The sequence below is a fragment of the Hoplias malabaricus genome, chromosome 16 (assembly GCF_029633855.1).
Source record: "Hoplias malabaricus isolate fHopMal1 chromosome 16, fHopMal1.hap1, whole genome shotgun sequence".
NCBI classification, from domain to species: domain Eukaryota; kingdom Metazoa; phylum Chordata; class Actinopteri; order Characiformes; family Erythrinidae; genus Hoplias; species Hoplias malabaricus.
Window position 1 is genome coordinate 24,436,840 of NC_089815.1, and position 18,456 is coordinate 24,455,295.

Consider the following 18,456-nt stretch of genomic DNA (forward strand, 5'->3'; position numbering starts at 1 on the left):
CGCCTCTGTGCCCAAATTTACCCTTTGCATTAATTAACTGTGACTGTGTGCACTGTTGTTCCCCAGAACTGGCCTCAAGCTGTTGAGAAGCAGTAGATTGGACGTTCCTGTGGGAACCCACCAAGGGAGATCCTTTGTTCTTTAGTACATTGTGCAGCAAACTGTGTTCATGCAAGGCTTAACACACCCCAGGCAGAAGTGCATAACTTACAGATAACACCTGGAACACAGAACATGGAAGACAATGAATAATGCTTTATATTTACTTCAGATAGATGCTAATTAAAATGAATTCTGTGTGAATTCAATACAAAGCATATACACATCTACATTCCTTTCTAATTTGAGGCCTGCAACATGTTCCAAATCGTTGGGACAGGAACCTGTGTACTTCTGTGTAACTTCTCCTTTCCAGTTTAACTTTAATATGACCACATTTGACAGTTGAACGTGCCAATTCATACAGTCCTCAGTTTTTGCAGATCAGAACCATAGATAGAGCAGTCTAGATCTGCACATCCTGACCACACAGCCATGGTTTCGTAACATTCGGTATGTGACACTGCATCATCATGCTGAAATAAATTTTTATGTGTAAAATCAACCCCATAATCTCCAACTAGACATGTTTAATGTTAAACAATTTCTTAAGTATTTTGGGAGCCCAAATCGCAGTTACTATTCCAAAAGGCTGCTAATTACCCATTCAGTGCTGTCTGAGGGACCAAAGGTAGCAGGTAGCACTTAACACAGAGACATTTTTCTAAGATTACCCGAATCTTTTGTTGATATGCACCATTAAGAACGAAACACCTAAAAACCTCGCAGTCGCTCAGTGAGAAACATTGTTCTTGAACTGTTGGATTATTGGCTGACTTGAGTCAACACCACACAAAAGAGGAGTAGGCCTTTCCTGGATGCTCATTTTGGATCTAAAACATAAGTGCAGTGACTGGTTAAGATATCTTCAACATGTCATATTATAACTAGTCTGAGGTTTTTTTGAAGCATACTGCAGACTTCAGTTTCAGAATTGGGTAAAATCAAACATATACGTTAGGCTTTGCCAAAAAAATCCAGGTGAAATTAACATAGAATTCAATCCTTTATTCTTTCATTTCTCACATTGTCCCAACTGTTTGAGGTTTGTATTTTTAAATTGTAAACTCCATCGATCTGTAATTTTTCAGTATTCCAAAACCCAACCAAAGAAAAATTAGCAGCCAAGTCAAAGGATAAGCCATTAGATGTTCTCACATGGTTGAATACAATTTTAATTTTTAAAACAATGCTTCAAGGTCCAAAAGAAAACAATTGAATTATTAAACATTATGGCATTAACTTGTGCTGGCCTAAGTTAATTTTCAGGATTATGTGATCAGTCTCTTGTGTCTGTGTGCTAATATCCCCCACAGAGGTATTGATAACGTAATCTGCAGTGATAGTAACTGGTCAACATGCACAAGGTGTGCCTGAATCCACTTCGACAGATAGTCCTTTGCTCAGGAGGAAAGCCTCTTGCTTGGGCTCTCTTCCAAGGAACTTCTTCAGCATTTCACCTGCATCCTCTGAACCACCAGGCTTCAGGATGCAGTTCCTGTAGTCCAGACCCACCTGAAGGGCATAGTGAATTACCATTAGTTACATAAATCACCACAACGACAATATCAACGTTCCTGCACTTCCGGTGTTTGGGCCAAAGTTCCATGCCTCAGTCTCTAAAAGAAATTTGTTAATGACAGTTTGTACTGACCTTAGGGTTCATGATGCCCTCCTGCTTGAAGCGGGCATAGAACATGTCCATAGAAAAGACCTCACTCCAGAGATAACCGTAATACTGAGCATCATAACCACCTGCCAGATGGCCAAATGTGGCTGGCATGTTTGTACCTATAAAGAGCATAAGCAATGAGAGTGTCACAACTTGCATTGTAAGTCAAGAATCACTTTCAGATTAAGTAGGACACTAAAGGAAACATACAAAATGACAAACCACATGGGATATATATATATATATATATATATATATATATATATATATATATATATATATAAAAATTACACTGATATTCAATTTCAAGTGACAAGTGATTGTATGTGATTTGTAATTAAGAGAAGTCAATAACAGCATAAAGGAAGTCACCTGGAGTGGCAGGCACTCCTAGAATTTCCTGACAGAGTCTAGCATACTCCTCTGCTGGATCCAATCCTGGCTTTGTGTGAAGGGCTTGGTCTACTTTTGCCAGAACAATCTGCCTCAGGTTGAACAGTCCTGATGAAAAAACAGAAATATCAGAGACTATTTTAAAAGGAAGCCCAGGCTTTCTGTTAGAAACTTTTACTTTAACAAACATAAACCAAATCAAAGAACTCGAAAACAAAAATCAGAAACACATCAGATATTAACAGCAGTAAAAAAACTAAACGCACATTGTGCTTCATTCACAACCAAATTAAATAATGCAGATTTTCTTAAAAAGTTACACCAATCATAATCAAAATTCACTTTATGCTTTCCAAATAAGATCCATTAAATCTAAATTGACTGTGATGTAGCAGAAGAACACTGGCGTATGCAGAACCAAAACTGGATAATCATTAATGACAAAGTCAACAATTACAAAAAAAAATAGCTGCAGCTTCTGGTGATTTAGTCAATGGTGAGACCTAACTTTATTAATTAAATTAAACGAGCCTTGGCCTTATTTCATTGAAACACCCACTCACCCACCCAGACTGTGCCTGTGTATTTATCTGCACAAATTATGAGTTACTGTTTAAAAAGCCCCAAATCAAACCATTAAAAACAAACCTCCCATGTAATGAATACAGCAGCCTGTGATGTTTAGAGCTGAATAGGCGAATAGGTGATTAGGGTTTGTCACTCTGTTGCTCGATTATGAACAGCATGGCAACCACCACAAGAGTATTCATCATCAAACTCCCTTATGGGAGCTCACACCTGAAGTGTAGTGGTGATCCCCATAAGGGGCACTGATGTGAATATTAAGTAATAGACCCAGGTTCTGTTTTTACCATTACATAATTTTAAATCATAAGCTATGGAATTATATTTTTTAAAGTGATTAATAAAGGAGTATTTATATTGAATTAAAGTTAGATACATTTATTTTTGGAAATTAAATTATACAATACATTTTTGCTAACTTAATTTCCAAAAATAAATTAATCGGTAGGTTCATGACTAAAGTTGGGACATTTTCTACTATGGTACATGAAGGTGCAATTTTGTGAGGCAAATACCATAACTTAAACACTATTCACAAACTGTGCGGCAGACAAACAAAAATCTCTGCTATTTAGTACAGTGTGCTTAGTTTCCCCATTAGTGTTAACTACCCTTAAAATGTTCCTTAATTGGCAACCTTCCAAAATAAATAGTGGGTCAGGAGCTCCATTTCTATGCCTTCTGCTGATAAGGAAAACATATCAATCTCACCCAGTACCGGATGAGTCCTCTAATCAGTTTTAATGTTCAGCATTTCACAGATGACACAGAGCAACTGTACAATAGAGGTTTCCATAAACTATCTACAAATGTAACAATCTGTCTCATTAAGATATGACTTGTTTAAGAGTACCCTTAGGAGAAAAGGTTATTACCCGTGTTAGCAAGCCGGGACTTGATGAGTTTATCCAGCAGATCCTCTGGGATGGGACTGTTAGTCTTGTAATGTTTGGACATGCGTTGCAGTGGCTCCTTTTCCCACACCCAGTTCTCCAACATCTGAGACGGAGCTTCCACAAAGTCCCTTTCAACATGAGTCCCACTGAACATGGCAAAGTCAGCCTGAAAATTACACACAAGTGGAATGTCTGATATGACAAACATGATCACAAACCATAAAAACAATAGCAGTGAAACGTATTTTAAATCAGACCTGTGCGCAGAGTTGGTGCATGACGTGGCCAAACTCATGGAAGTAGGTCTCCACCTCATCATGCTGCAGAAGTGAAGGAGCATCAGCTGTGGGCTTGCTGAAGTTAGCCACCATGGCAGCCACAGCCATCTGCCTGCTCCCATCGGCCAGGAGACAACCAGGCTGCAAGCCAAAACAGGCAGCATGCCCATACTTCCCCTCTCTGCAGGAAAGAAGGGTAACTGGCAATTAATTCCACCACAGTACCTTGAAACACCCAACTACGACTAGTATTACAACCACTACTGTTTTTGAGGCTTTGATATTATTTGAATCAACAACAAACAGATGTATGTAGAAGTTAAAATAAAACTGATTTAACATGTTCAAAACAAAAATAAGCCTTCAGAAAAATGAAACTGCTAATTACAAAATTCTTTCTTTTAATATATTACGAATACACTGTAAATATGTACACTGTAATACAATGTAAATATGATAACTTGTAGTGTCTGTAGAGAATCTATAGTTATGTTTAGAAAGAAGACAACTTAAGGGTGCCCAAACATTTGCACACATCTATTTTAGCAATCTATTGACAGACCAAAGAGTCAACTTTTGTTCTTAATAGTCTAATCCAGGGGTTTCCAACTGGTTCTGCCCCAGGGTCCACCATTCTGACTAAGCAGTAATCTGCAGCTAACTGTGTGTCCGTGTGTACTCTCGGGGTGGGGGTGTCGGTCAACCTAAACTAAATTGTGTATATAGATATATGCATTTGCTAGCTAGTTAATTCATGTGTGAGAAACTGTTTGATATGACGTTACTAACACTGCATTGGCAAAGTACAGTTGATCGACCAGATTGGTGCAAGGATTAGGTTGATATTTGCATTAAATTCATTATTCATTCAGATCCCCAATTAAAAATAAATCAAATTAATTGCTGGATAAACTGGATAGCATGTCACGGACCACCAGCATTGCTCCCGTAGACCACTGGTTGAAATCCCCTGGTCTAATCCCTTCAAGCCATACTGGTTTTCACTCCTGGCCTTGTCCTAATCCAGTAAGGATTAATTAATTTTAGATTACAGGAACACATCACTTGCATAAGCAGGAAGAGTTTCGATTAAAAAGGTGACCATAGTTAAATACCAGCTCTGTCTCTTGACTGTGAAATGAACCCAGGTTTAAGACCAAAATACATTTCTGAATGCATGTGAAACTGTGGCACCAACACTAAAATGTTTTAAAAAGGTTCTGAAATCTTTATGAAAGCATCAGCCTAAAAGCTTGTTCGTACCTGGGGAAAAGGTCCAGGTAGAATTGGCCCACCACGTTGCCAGAGGTACGGTCCTTGACACAGTACAGAGTGACATCATCATGCCACACTTGAGCGCCCTCTACCTGCTGAAAGGAAAGGTTCAGCAGTTCCTGGTAGATGTCCAGAAGCCCACGGGTCACCACCTCCATTGGGAAATATTCTTTCAGCTGGTTCTGGTCAACAGCATACTGGGTCTCCTCCACCTGGGTCATGTAGTAGCGGGTGTCCCAGGCATGCAACTCACCATTAAATGGCAGGTTCCTCTTCTGGCACTCTTTCTCCTTCAGTTTGAGGATCACAGCCCGTTCCTCTTCACCCAGAGGCTTCAGCTTAAGGGCAAGCTCCTCTAATCGATCGGGTAAAAAGAAGGGTTTTTAAGACTGTGGAGGTTTTATGACAGAACACAATAACTACAGTGACCTTAACTGCACTATTATACTAAATATAAATATTTCAATGATATGCAGCTATTTATTATTACCATCCTTATTAAAGCTAAATAGAGTCAAATGCTCCTTTTGACAGCTTTACCTATATTTGTCAGCAGTTACATCAATTAAACCTAGAGATTACCTAGAAATGAGGAAACCTTCTTTGATATTTTTGCCATGTTCATCTCCAAAACGAAGTCAGCGTGGGTGCTAAAGCCCAGCAGAGCACACTTTTTAGAGCGCAGCTCCACCAGCTCTTTGAGAATAGCAGAGTTTTCCTAAAAGAAGACAGTTATAATTAAATAACCTTGACTTTGTCATATTCTTGCCATAGATGTAAGCTCTACATTAACTACGTTAAAAGTCAAGCAAGACATACAACACATACCTCTTTACAACGAGAATTGAAGGCTTCCTCTAATCTTTTGCGCGTCTCTGGGACATAGCATTTCTTCATAGTGGGGAAATAGTGAGGGTATTTGAGCGTCAACTTCAATTTCCCACTCTCATCCTTTTCCAAGGAGTTGAGGAAATCTTCAGGAAGGCCCCCTATGATAGTATATATGATAAAGTATTATTCACCAAATCTATTAGCAGAAATCAGAATATGTTCCTGGTCAGAAACAGTTTGAAGCACTAGTTTCTTAAGCAGAAAACAGAGAAGCTGTCCCTATGGCCATGAATCATACTATCTTAAGAGAAATTTAAAGCTCTGTACTCACCCAGCTCCTCCCGGGTGAAAGAGAGACTAGTGGTGTCCTCGTTCAAATGCTTGTTGAAATCAATACACAGCGTGCTCAGTTTCTTCTTAATCTTCTTGATCTCCTATTTCAGGAAATAAAACCCAGCAACACAAAACATTTCTTCCATTTCATTCAGAGGAATCAATAAAGACATGTATTCTGATAGCAATGAAAGCCCAGTGGACGCTGACCTCTTGTGTCTCCTTGGGCAGGTGAAGTCCATTTCTCTTTCCCAGCTTGATCAGCCTTTCCATGTATCTTTTAGCCTCAGGAGTAATACTTTCTTCCTCCAATTTCTCCTGAAAATTGTCAATATTTCAGCAACATTAGGACAGTTAAAGGGTTTTATTATCACCTGAATTATCCAGATAATCTAATTTTCAGCCTTCCAACACCGACACCAATCAGCCATAATATTAGAACTACACCCTTGTTTCTAAATTATCAAGTTTGTCAGCTCCATTGATCATATAGATACACTCTCTAGTTTTTTAAATTACAGACTATAACCCATCTGCTGCTCTGCATACTTTGTCAGCCCCTGTTCTGCAATGGTCCAGACTCCCAAAGGACCACTTCAAAGCAGGCATTATTTGGGTGGTGGATCATTCTCAGTGCTACAGTGAAACTGACATGAGGGTGGTGTGTTAGTGTGTGTTATGTTGCTACACAAATGGATCAATCACAGCAGTGCTGCTGACCTTTTCAAACACCACACTGCCACTGCTGGACTGAAGTCCAGCAACTGAAAACATCCATATGGATAGCACTCTATGACCCCTGATGAAGGCCTAGAGGATGGCCAACTGTGGCTTTAATATTACAGGTCATCAGTGTAGCTGACACTGACATTTACTTCATTTTCTATTAAAGAGAAATTCAAGGTGTTTATATTAAAAAAGCTGACATGTGATTGGCCAAACCATATTAAGTCAAAATACCTGACATGCCCACAAGAGCCATGCCAGATAATGTATGTATTTCGAGTACATACATCAGGATATTAAAAAGTACATTATACTGATAATGAAATATCCTACCACAGTCACGCCAGTTTCTACATAAAGAATGTGGTTACGAAATGTAGAGATATTTTGAGACGTTGCAGCACCCACTAAAGCGGAATGTCTACTGATATTTCCTCATTTTTTTTAGCATCAGTGTTAAGAGTAGCTGTTAAGTTTCTCTATTTAACAGAGTTATGCGTCAAACCGCTCTGAATGACAACTCGGTATCTGTTATGGAGTAGTTTTTAAAAATGACTGGAATACCCTTATTAACCCTGGCCTTTCATTGCAAACCTGAAGAGCGACAATCCTCTGGTACACATCCTCCCTCATGCTCATCTCCACGTCAAACTCAGACAGCTTCTTGTCCGCATCTGTGCTGGCTGTGCGCACATCCTTAGAAGAGGACACATGCTGAGGGAAATCCAGCATGTTACGCTGGACTGCAAAAGAACCAGAATTGATGTGTGATGTTAGTGGTTATCAGATTTGCTGCAATGTAGAGGAAAGGTTTAGCTAGGTGCGGTTTAATAATCACATAAAAGGGTCTGAAATGTGATTCTAGATCTGGTTTTGTGACAAATCCAGTAACACAAAAAACATGCCATTTAACGAGCATAACAACAGATGTGATTGGGGGGAAAAAAAAAAAGGCAAATCTACTTGTTGGCCTCACAGTGAACAGAAAATCTGCACAAGATATGTACCTTGCAGTGCCTCTGCTCTGCCACAAAACAATGCCAAACACCATTGTTGTGCATGGGTCGCTCAGCCAGTCTTTATGTAAAAAAGTGCTGAATGGTGTATACCATTGCATACAGCCATCCTGCTGACCCAGATTTTTTCCACTGGTTAACAATAGTGATGGAGAATCCTCTTATGTTACTTTGTTATAAATGGAGCTTGCTATGTGAAGAGATTTCTTTCAGGTGAAGAGTGGAGCTTAAATCTTGGGAAAAATGCACAGGATATTTGAACCCTCAATTTATGATTTTTTTTTTTAATAATCAACATTTAGCAGGGAAAAACACACTCTCTCTTTGTGCTTTTACCACTGCCTCATGAACTGCTTTATGTGAAGCACATTCTTATTTTTATTAAACAGAAGTAGGTCTTAAAAGTGTCAACCAGAGACCTGAAACCTGAATGTTCACCTGTGTATTCCACCTCGACATCAGCAAGGGCCTTCAGAGTGTTCTCATAGGTGACTTCATCTATGTTCAAGGACCCAACAGTGTCATAGACTCTCTTGATCTTTGCGATAAGCTCATCCGTCAGCTGATGGATTTGATCTGGTGTGAGGTCCCAACGCAAGCGATTTTCTGCACATACTTGGACTCCACTTCCAAAGACCACTTCACCTGAATAAAGAAAAAACAGATACATTTTTAATTCGCCATCCCCATACATTTAAGAAGTCTTGTTTGGATTTTTTGTGAGATTTATGCCACATTTATTATAGAAATACTACATTTAGAGGTCAGTTACAGATTATTTGGTTTTCCAAAAACTCATATTCAAAATGGTTATAACATATACAGCATTTTGGAATGAAATTCTTTGATACTGTGATTAATTAATTATAATTATTATATATAATTTATTTATTATTATATATAATTTAGTGAGAATAGTGAGGCAGCAAATAATTAATATTAATATGAATGTGCGGCTATAAAAGAGAAGTCATTGACAAGTTCTTAACACAAAACCCAAGCGTAAAGCTTAGTATCCAGTCATAGTGAGGGCAGTGAAGGCTAACGCGAACCTGGCGACGGTTAGCGAGCGTTACAATTCAGCAAATAGCTGGCTAACGTTAGCTGGCTACTGAGGGTAGCTAGGTAGCAGGATAACAGCTAACGTTAGCTAATGCAGAAGGATGTCAGTCTCATAGACGCTGCTTTAACAAATGACATGAGTCGGTTGAATAAGAAGACAGGAATAACAGCACTGAACAGGGAACTATCTTTAACAAGTGACGTATGGTTTATAATGTAAGTTAATACAGACATGTACTAAAGTTAGTTTGGTGAGGCAGAGTCAATGTACCACTGAGGAGCTACTTCACTGAGCCAGGGACCGGCTGCGGTCCGCGTCGAAACAGCCACAAACCAGGAATAAACCCCGCGCCGAACTCTCTCATTGAGACTCCCGGGAGAGCTCTAAACATGATAAAATCCAAATTCCTGAACTTACCTGTAGGTGCCATTATTCACCGCTGTCTAATTTAATGCGCGCTCCTCGAACAGCGTGTACGAGCTCCTCTCAATAAAATCCCGCCCAAAGCTGCCGCAGCCCACTGCCGCGCACTGATTGGTCAAGAGCACTGTCAATTAACTTATGCCGCGCCCTTTAATGAGGCAAGAGACGGAACGAAACAGCAGTGAGTCGGCGATACGACTGATTTACGAGTCGATACCAAGACCTGCAGCCCGATACCAATACTCATTTGTTCAGAATTTACAAAAGGAAATACATGAGTCCTACACAGTGGCGTCCCTAATATGAAATACCTGGTGGGGCACGAGACTCTGTATGAGCAGCAACTGAATGAAATTACACCCAAAATATATAGAATCATCTCATCCTACAGTGACATGTAGTAAATCATTAAAAAAGTTAATCATAAATGTAAGGTTTGTATATGAAGTACACAAATGCACCCCAGTGAAAGCCTTAACATTGTTAAATTAGTTTCTGACACTGCTGTATGTGGAGTACTTATACAGCTTTAAGGAGAAAATGAAAGAGGAAATGCTTAAACATTTTTAAAACATTACCTAGTTTAAAAAATATTAAACATTTTTTTAATGTTTTCTGAATCCATTTATTAATGATAGCTACTGGTTACACACATGAAAATCATCTATAACTGCTCCCTTTTTATAGAAGTGTTTCAGGATATACTGATTTTTTTACAAAATCAAACATATTATGACTGGAATTATTCCTTCATTCATTGTCTGTAACCTCTTATCCAATTCAGGGTCACTATGGGTCTGGAGCAATCACTGGGCGCAAGGTGGAAACACACTCTGGAGGGGGCGCCAGTCTTTGGCAGGGTGATATACACTCACACTCTAACACCTACAGACACTTTTGAGTCGCCAATCCAACTACCAACGTGTGCTTTTGGACTGTAAGAGGAAACCAGAGCACCCGGAGGAAACCCACGTGGACACAGGGAGAACACACCAAACTTCCTCATGGTCCTCCATGTCCCTGGAGCTGTGTGACTGTGACATGCAAATCTATTTGATTTTCCAAATATTGCACAACCTATGTGCAACACTCATTTTATGGGGACAAAACACCTACTCATATAAATCATTAGTAGAAGTGTGGACTGACTATAGACACTGCTCATCATGATTGTGCTGTTCTCAGAAATTGTTTGAACAGCTATCATCATCAAGATATGTATCTGTTAGCTTGTGTATTTCAAATATGAAATGATGACATTTATTGTTACACTTATATAGCATCACCAGCATCTAAAGTGTAAATAAAGCCTATGGGTTTATACCCCTCTGGCATAGTGCCCTGCATTGTCCAATTTTGCTGCAGGACACTTAACCTAAACTTGAGTTACTTTTCATACTCAGGTTGTCTAGCTAAAATTGTGAGATTCTTCTCTTGTATTTTTGTCCTTGTTTCACACTGCTGTGTATCTACATTTGTGTTGTCCTGTGTAACGTGCTTGTCGTTTGTGTAGGCTTTTGGTTCCAGTGTAGATTTAAACTAAGGCTTGACAGTGAAGACCACTTCATGCATTTCCATGGACACATATCAGAACACACCAAACTCCTCACAGACAGTCACCCAGAGCGAGAATCGAACCCCCAGCCTCCAGGCCCGTGGAGCTGTGTGACACTACCTGCTGCGCCACCATGCCGCCCTAGAAGTAGAACAAATAAAAGTTAATTCAGTCTGTGTTTCTGTTCCTCACACCTCACTGTTGGATGTCTTGTGTTTGGCTGACACAAAGACTTGTTTTCAACAGGATCTTAAAGGCTAAGCGCCAGCTCTATGAAAGTGTCAAACAAATAAATACAGTGGAATTTGAGTTCCTAACTTGTGTTTATTGATAGTCAGAAAACATGTTATTTCTTACTAATTCAAGGAATAAGGTTTAAAAGACCGTTGGTCCCCCCCCCCAACGGTGTTCGGAAACTCTAATAGGCGTCTTGCCTGTGACGTAGATGGTGGACAAGAACTCTAGAAGTCGCACTTAATTTAATGCAAAATGATGAAAAGGTGTGTTGTTTTTGGCTGCAATCATTCAATGTACAGTGGGACATCTGTGCACAAATGGCCCAAAGATCCCAAAATATCCAGAAAATGGACTACATTTGTCAACTTTAAACGAGCACTTTGGAAAGGACCATCCGCTCACTCCGTTATCTGTAGCTCATTTCACTGGCGCTTTTCCAACAATATGGGCATGTAAGGACACCAACGAAAGGTGTTCAAGAGCCTCTGTAACATGGAGGTAAACAGGGTAAGGACACTCACTTCGCCTGTTTTAGTTGGTGTTAGTTAACGTTAGCTTGACTTGCTAAACTCGGTGTCTCAGATTATACTCGGCTACGTAGCTGCATTACGGAGGTTTATAGTGTCGGATGAATTCGAGTTCGACTTCGATCACATTTACAAGAATAACGGTACCTCTACATTTGAGTTTAGCTTATTGCTAGGCTATTGTCATGAATAATGTTGGTTATTTAGCTAGATACTGTCATAACAGTCAGTCATAACGGTGTTTTACCGCAGCATTGTTCAGCTGTTGTCCACCAGTGACGTCACGGTTGCGTTCAAGAATTTCTGTAGCGAGCTCGGGTTTTTCCATCAGTTTAATAAAATAGTAAGTTTTAAAGCAAATGATTTATTATTTTCATTTTAATTCATACTTATATATGTCAGTAACTAAAGCAACGTGAAATATTCATGGAGGTCCATTAAGTGGTGCTTAGCCTTTAAAGCAGTCTTTCTAACCAGGGCTGTTTAGATAGGGTGAGAATAAAAGTGCTGTATGGTCCTTGTGGTATTTTGACCAACGTATAATTTGTGGAAATAATGATATAACATTTCATCGTTAAATTAGTTGGGTTCACTCCTTATAGGGCCATGTACAACTCAAGCTAAGTGTGAGAATATTTTATGAATAATTTCTATATTTTTGGTTCATTTTTTCTATAACCTGATGACGTTTTCAGCCGATTAATGACGTATTACTCAGTGTGTTGAGCGCAGTCCCTGCAGCGGGGCAAACAGAGTGGAGAAGCTTTCAACCACAGCGAGCAGGAGTTTAACAGCAGTGTAGGTATTCATCTAGACACATTGTCAGATTTTATACACTTCCGGGGACCCGTGAGTATCCTCTCACTCTTAAGGTCTGTGGTATTTTCGGCTGAAGCTGACGTTAAGGTACACACTATAGCTACAGAAGCTAAAGCTAAGCTACCCGCGAGGCGATGGTCGTGGCTAGCTTTAGTGTTAACTTGGTCTCGGTAGTTGTGGATGGACTGTATGTGTTTTAGCGCCTCGTAACTCCCACTGAACTAAAGAGGGTAATTAAATTCTCAGACTAATTCAGAATGTCAGTTATTATCCACACGGGGGGCTAAGCTTAGCTGTTGAGAACACATAATCAGCCTAGCCAGCTGTTGCTAGAATATTCCGTGTCATATTAAGTGCCCAAGTCATTTCTCTAGAGACAATAAAAGCCCCGTGTTCCCTTTTTTTTCGAAATTTGCAGATATCACACTGAACTTCTTGGATAAAAGCGGACGTATATTTGTGTGGGTTGTTGCTCAAATTAACAGTTATCTTTGCCCTGAACAGCACGCTTTTTAGTCACGTTTATGGGTCTTGACATCTAGCTGTGACCTCAGTATGAGGTCACTTTCTGGAGATCATGATGTCTTCTGCACAGTTTAGTCTTTCCCTGCTAAAAAAGGGAGATTTAATCCGTGATGCATATTGTTATAGCCTGTACTATGAACTCGGGCATCTCAGGCCCAAAAACATGTTTTGTTGACTGTATCCTCCTCTGGTCATAGATTTAAACCACTATAATTTATTTAAAGTTGTTTTCAAGAAAAAAAAGTTGAATGTGGATTAGTAAATATGCAAATTGTCTCCCACTCTAGCTCCACCTATCCTTTGCCACTTAGCAGCTTGAAAACTCTGACCGGCAATTTGACCAGATTGGTTCCTTAGGTTTATGATGTAAGAGATTCTCAGTCCATTTGAGGCTGTCTCTCTTGGAAAACTCTCTTGCTTATTGCACACGTGATATGTCTTCTTATAAACAACACCACACGGACCACACAGCTTAATGCTATCTGTGTGGACCAAGCTTATTGCTGTTTCTATGCCAGCCAAATTTTTCTGTAGACCAGTTGGGTGGGGTTTTGCTCTTCATGTCTGACCAGTCCATGTGTAGAAAGCGTTCAGAACCCTTTCTTGGTCGTCTAGGTCTTCCAGGACATTTTCCAGGTGTATATATATATTTATCTTATTTTTGTCTATACATAATATAACACTCCTGTATTTTTGTTTGCAGATTTCTTCACTAATTGGAGAGGTGTTTTCAATCCAGCCAATATGACAGATAGGAAGCGTCTTGCTTACTCTATTATCCAGTTTCTCCATGACCAGCTCAGGTCTGGGGAACTGTCATCAGATGCTCAAGAAAGTTTAGAAGGTACATACTGATGCCAAACTTTTTTTTTTTTTGGAATTTTGTTTAGTTTAATTTTGTAGCATTTATGTTGATTCCTCTAATATTGCTTTTCAGTTGCCATCCAGTGTCTGGAGACAGCATTTGGGGTGTCTACAGAGGACCAGAATTTAGCCGTTTCTGAAACTTTGCCGGAAATATTTGCAAAAGTGGCTACCAAGGTAACACCTGTTTGCTCTCCATGGACCATGACCATGCTGGCATACTTTCATAACTCATTGTTTAACGCAGTTTTCTGTATTTGACAGGTTGCAGATACACCTCAAGTTAAAGTTAACACAGACAGTAGTCCTCTTTCAGAAGATCAGCTAGCAGAGGCAGAACAGCTTAAGAGTGAAGGTATGGAGATTGTGTGGCTATGTGTTCATCCATCCATCCATTATCTGTACCGCTTATCCAATTTAGGGTCGCGGGGGGTCCAGAGCCTACCTGGAATCATTGGGCGCAAGGCGGGAATACACCCTGGAGGGGGCGCCAGTCCTTCACAGGGCAACACAGACACACACACATTCACTCACACCTACGGACACTTTCGAGTCGCCAATCCACCTGCAACGTGTGTTTTTGGACTGTGGGAGGAAACCGGAGCACCCGGAGGAAACCCACGCGGACACGGGGAGAACACACCAACTCCTCACAGACAGTCACCCGGAGCGGGAATCGAACCCCCAACCTCCAGGCCCCTGGAGCTGTGTGACTGCGACACTACCTGCTGCGCCACCGTGCCGCCCTGCTATGTGTTCAGTTTTTATTTAAATTTTATACATTCATTTGCAGATACATACACAAGCAGAGTACAACTGTACAAAAAAAATTTAGTGTGAAATTCATCGTCATATGAAAAGTTTTAACTCAGATTGACTGTACGTATATCTACAATAGATATGAAACATATTTAAACATTAAAGGGACATACAAGGCATGGTGAAGCAGACTAGTTCCTTGCGAATATATACCATCAGTGTTGTATATACAAACACACATATAGGTTCACTGATCATATTGGGTGGTAAATTATACACAGGATAAGATGTTAAATATATACGGCAGTCTGTAAGAGCTTCAGAAGAAGCTGTATTTGTGTTTTAGACTTTGCAAACTTTGATACGTATGACCCCAACTCTGAAAAATCATTGAGTCATTCCTCTCCAACGTGCATTTTTTTTCATTCTTCTTTTTGCATTTTAACAGTTAAATAGTGAAAAATTCCCTATTTAAAATGCTACATAAAGTGTGATTTATTTTTAAACCAATAACCAAATAATCTGAGAGTACCTCATTGTAAAGGAGGTATTAATAATGCTTATAAAATGTGTTTAACAGGCAATGACCAAATGAGGGTTGAAAACTTCAGTGCCGCAGTGGAGTTTTACTCAAAAGCCATTCAGATTAACCCACAGAATGCTGTCTATTACTGCAACAGGTAGAGCTCCACGCTTTTTTAAGATTTGAGAGGTTTAACATAAAAAATGTGAAGAATGATCCGATGCTAAAGTTCCGTGTTTGTTTTGTCTTTTTTATAGAGCCGCAGCATACAGCAAACTTGGTAACTATGCTGGAGCTGTCCAAGATTGTGAATTTGCAATTGGAATTGATCCAAACTATAGCAAAGCATATGGAAGAATGGGGTAAGAAAAAAAGAAATTAAATATTCCAAACTGAATGTTGACTTCAGCAGTTTGAATTAATTAATCAAGTAACTCTGGTACCATTCACAATGACAGCAGAAACATCATTCAGTAACGGGTTAAAAGTTATTCTCATATATATTTTATACAATAAATGAAGAAAAATTCCATGTTATATATATTATATAATTTTTTATTATTATTTTATTAATAGAATTTATTTTTATAGATTGAGCTGTAGCCTTGGTGATGATTAATTTAAACCAGTAGTATGGTATTCCTCTCATTGTCCTGCTTTTTTGACACTACAATTTTTGTATCAGTTTATAACTAGCTTCACCTGAAGATTTGTTAATGCTATGCGCAGATGTTCTCAGCTAAAACTAACTGATGTTTTCATCTGATAACCAGGCTAGCTCTTGCCAGTTTGAACAAACACACTGAGGCTGTGAGCTACTACAAGAAAGCCCTGGAACTGGATCCTGAAAATGAGACGTATAAATCAAATTTGAAAATAGCTGAGCAGAAATTGAAAGAAACACCCAGCCCAGTGAGTCCTAATGAGATCTAGTTACGATTAATTATTGGGAACTGAAAAAAGATGGTTAGATAATCTTTGTTTTATCTCTCTCAGACAGGAGGTATGGGTGGAGTTGACCTTGCTGGTTTACTTAGTAATCCTGGGTTCATGAACATGGTGAGTGGATTAAATGGTGCCTGGTTTAATTTACTTCGTTTCTTAAATTAATCGAATTGGAAGTTACAGTGGAAAATGTATTTCTTTGTTTTACAGGCTTCAAATCTGATGAATAATCCACAAGTACAACAACTGTAAGTGCATTTGAATACATTTCAACACTGTAATTACACTGTTCATCAATCTATACAGAAAACACACATTCTCTCACACGCATTCACGTTTAATTACAAATATTTAGGATGTCAGGAATGATGTCTGGAGCCTATGGTCCTATGGGAAGTTCTGCATCCTCAGCAACAACAGCAGCAGCAGCAGCAGGAGGCGGCGCCGGACCAAATGACCTCTCTGGCCTAATTCAAGCGTATGAACATTCTCTCAATGCTTTTAAAAACTAATACATAACAAGCCACTATTACTGCTATTGTTAGAAGGCAGTTTTTTATAGCTGCATGACTCTTTCCCTGGACAGTGGCCAGCAGTTTGCACAGCAAATGCAGCAACAGAATCCTGAGCTCATCGAGCAGCTGAGGAGTCAGATCCGCAGCCGGCCACCTAGTGCAAGTAACGAGGAACAATGACACTTGAGGTGGTAAGTCTGATCTGTGTTTGTTAGTTTATTGAAACTTTTAATGTATAATTTGTCATCATTGTCATCTACAGTGTGCTGAGGAGCTTTTTTGTTAGTGCAGTGTTAATGTGTTACCTGGGGCAGTTTAAGAGGGGTGTGTGTAGTAATAAGTAGGATAATGGAAAATGTGTGTAGTGTAACTCTGAAAGATGTTGTTGTTTGGGTCTCTACTGCAGCATGATGCATCTGAACAGTGATAGTTAAGTGTGGACAATATTATTACAGTTATGCATTTAACATGTCTCTTTGTCTCTTCCTCCACAGCTGAAGAACCGTCATGGGACAAAGAGTGAAGGCTGGCTGGCTGACTTTCTTTTTACCTTTTTTTTTTTTTTTTATTATTATATCTATTATTCTTACTCCAGGGACAAGACCATTTTTACATCACAATGAGTGCATGTGTGTCTGGCTGTCCTCCCTGCCTTGCCTGTCTTTGAAGAAACCAATGTAGCCTAAAATTTTTAGGTCATAGCTGGCCACTTAGGCTCTTCTAAAGCATACAAAATCTCACACTGGTTTAATGTGTGATGTCAGTGTAACTAATCCATGCTGATGGATTAACATAAATGAATCACTACTACACGGACTGACCGCAGACCTGTATCGACCCAAAGTGATTCACTACTACAGTAACAGCTGGCTTTGTCTGATCAGATGACTTTGTAAGTGATACGTACAGTGTCAACAATGTGGATATTAAATGTCGGTTTTCAAGTAGGACCTCATTTGTGTCATCCACTGGTAAACGCAGCCTTGTGATGTGTCAGACTTTGTAACACCAGTCATGCTATGATCTTTGTACCGTGGGTTTATTATGTGAGCATAACAAGGTCACTGCGGTTATTGTTGGATTTTGATGATTATAACTTGGGGGTTTTTGCATCAAATGTTTGATCCGACAACACAGAGAACATAGTGGGTGGGGCCTCCAGAACCCGCGGTGTTTCTTTCCTCCAATCACTGCTGAAGCCTAGCTGACACGTCACTGATTGACAGCTACACAAAGATAAGGTAGATGCGCCTGGTGTGCAGAACCTTATGGGAAGTTGGATGTAATTCACGGAACCGATTCTTTCTACGTAAACATCTGAATGTATGAATCAAGTGTCAGATTCAGGGATTCATTTTGCCCCATCCTTTAGGCAGCTATTGATTTAATAGCTCATATTTCATCTCTGTCTGTAAGGTACTTTAATCTTGTTTCTTCCACTTGATAATATATAAATAGTGTAAATACACTGCTCAGCTATAACATTAAAAGCAATTCCATATTTATATAACCCATATATAAATGTGGATCAGATACAGCAGTGCTCTTCTAAAGTAGTTAATCTTTTGAACATTTTTTGATGGTTGGTCTCTAGTCC

The 18,456-nt window shown here is 39.4% G+C and overlaps 2 protein-coding genes across 4 annotated transcripts; one reads left to right on the forward strand and one right to left on the reverse strand.

Moving 5' to 3' along the window:
* Positions 1–1,109: 1,109 nt before the first annotated feature.
* Positions 1,110–9,707, reverse strand: thop1 (thimet oligopeptidase 1). The gene is made up of 13 exons (XM_066647574.1): positions 9,585–9,707; positions 8,543–8,749; positions 7,683–7,831; positions 6,573–6,680; positions 6,361–6,463; positions 6,027–6,187; positions 5,781–5,916; positions 5,187–5,553; positions 3,903–4,104; positions 3,625–3,811; positions 2,144–2,272; positions 1,754–1,890; positions 1,110–1,614 (listed from the first exon to the last, which is right to left on the reverse strand). Exons 1-13 carry the CDS (start codon positions 9,595–9,597, stop codon positions 1,453–1,455), a joined length of 2,061 nt encoding a protein of 686 aa, XP_066503671.1. The 5' UTR covers positions 9,598–9,707; the 3' UTR covers positions 1,110–1,452.
* A 2,886-nt stretch (positions 9,708–12,593) lies between these two features.
* sgta (small glutamine rich tetratricopeptide repeat co-chaperone alpha) lies at positions 12,594–18,068 on the forward strand. Of its 3 annotated transcripts, none has more exons than XM_066647551.1 (12): positions 12,594–12,707; positions 13,957–14,097; positions 14,191–14,294; positions 14,382–14,472; positions 15,457–15,556; positions 15,657–15,761; positions 16,173–16,311; positions 16,396–16,458; positions 16,555–16,592; positions 16,700–16,822; positions 16,931–17,050; positions 17,354–18,067. In XM_066647551.1, exons 2-11 carry the CDS (start codon positions 13,998–14,000, stop codon positions 17,037–17,039), a joined length of 972 nt encoding a protein of 323 aa, XP_066503648.1. In that variant the 5' UTR covers positions 12,594–12,707; positions 13,957–13,997; the 3' UTR covers positions 17,040–17,050; positions 17,354–18,067. The 3 variants fall into 3 exon arrangements, with proteins under 3 accessions (XP_066503648.1, XP_066503649.1, XP_066503650.1); XM_066647552.1 differs by lacking the exon at positions 12,594–12,707 and adding an exon at positions 12,726–12,815; XM_066647553.1 differs by lacking the exon at positions 12,594–12,707 and adding an exon at positions 12,850–12,958 and having other exon boundaries at positions 17,354–18,068.
* The last annotated feature ends 388 nt before the right edge of the window (positions 18,069–18,456 follow it).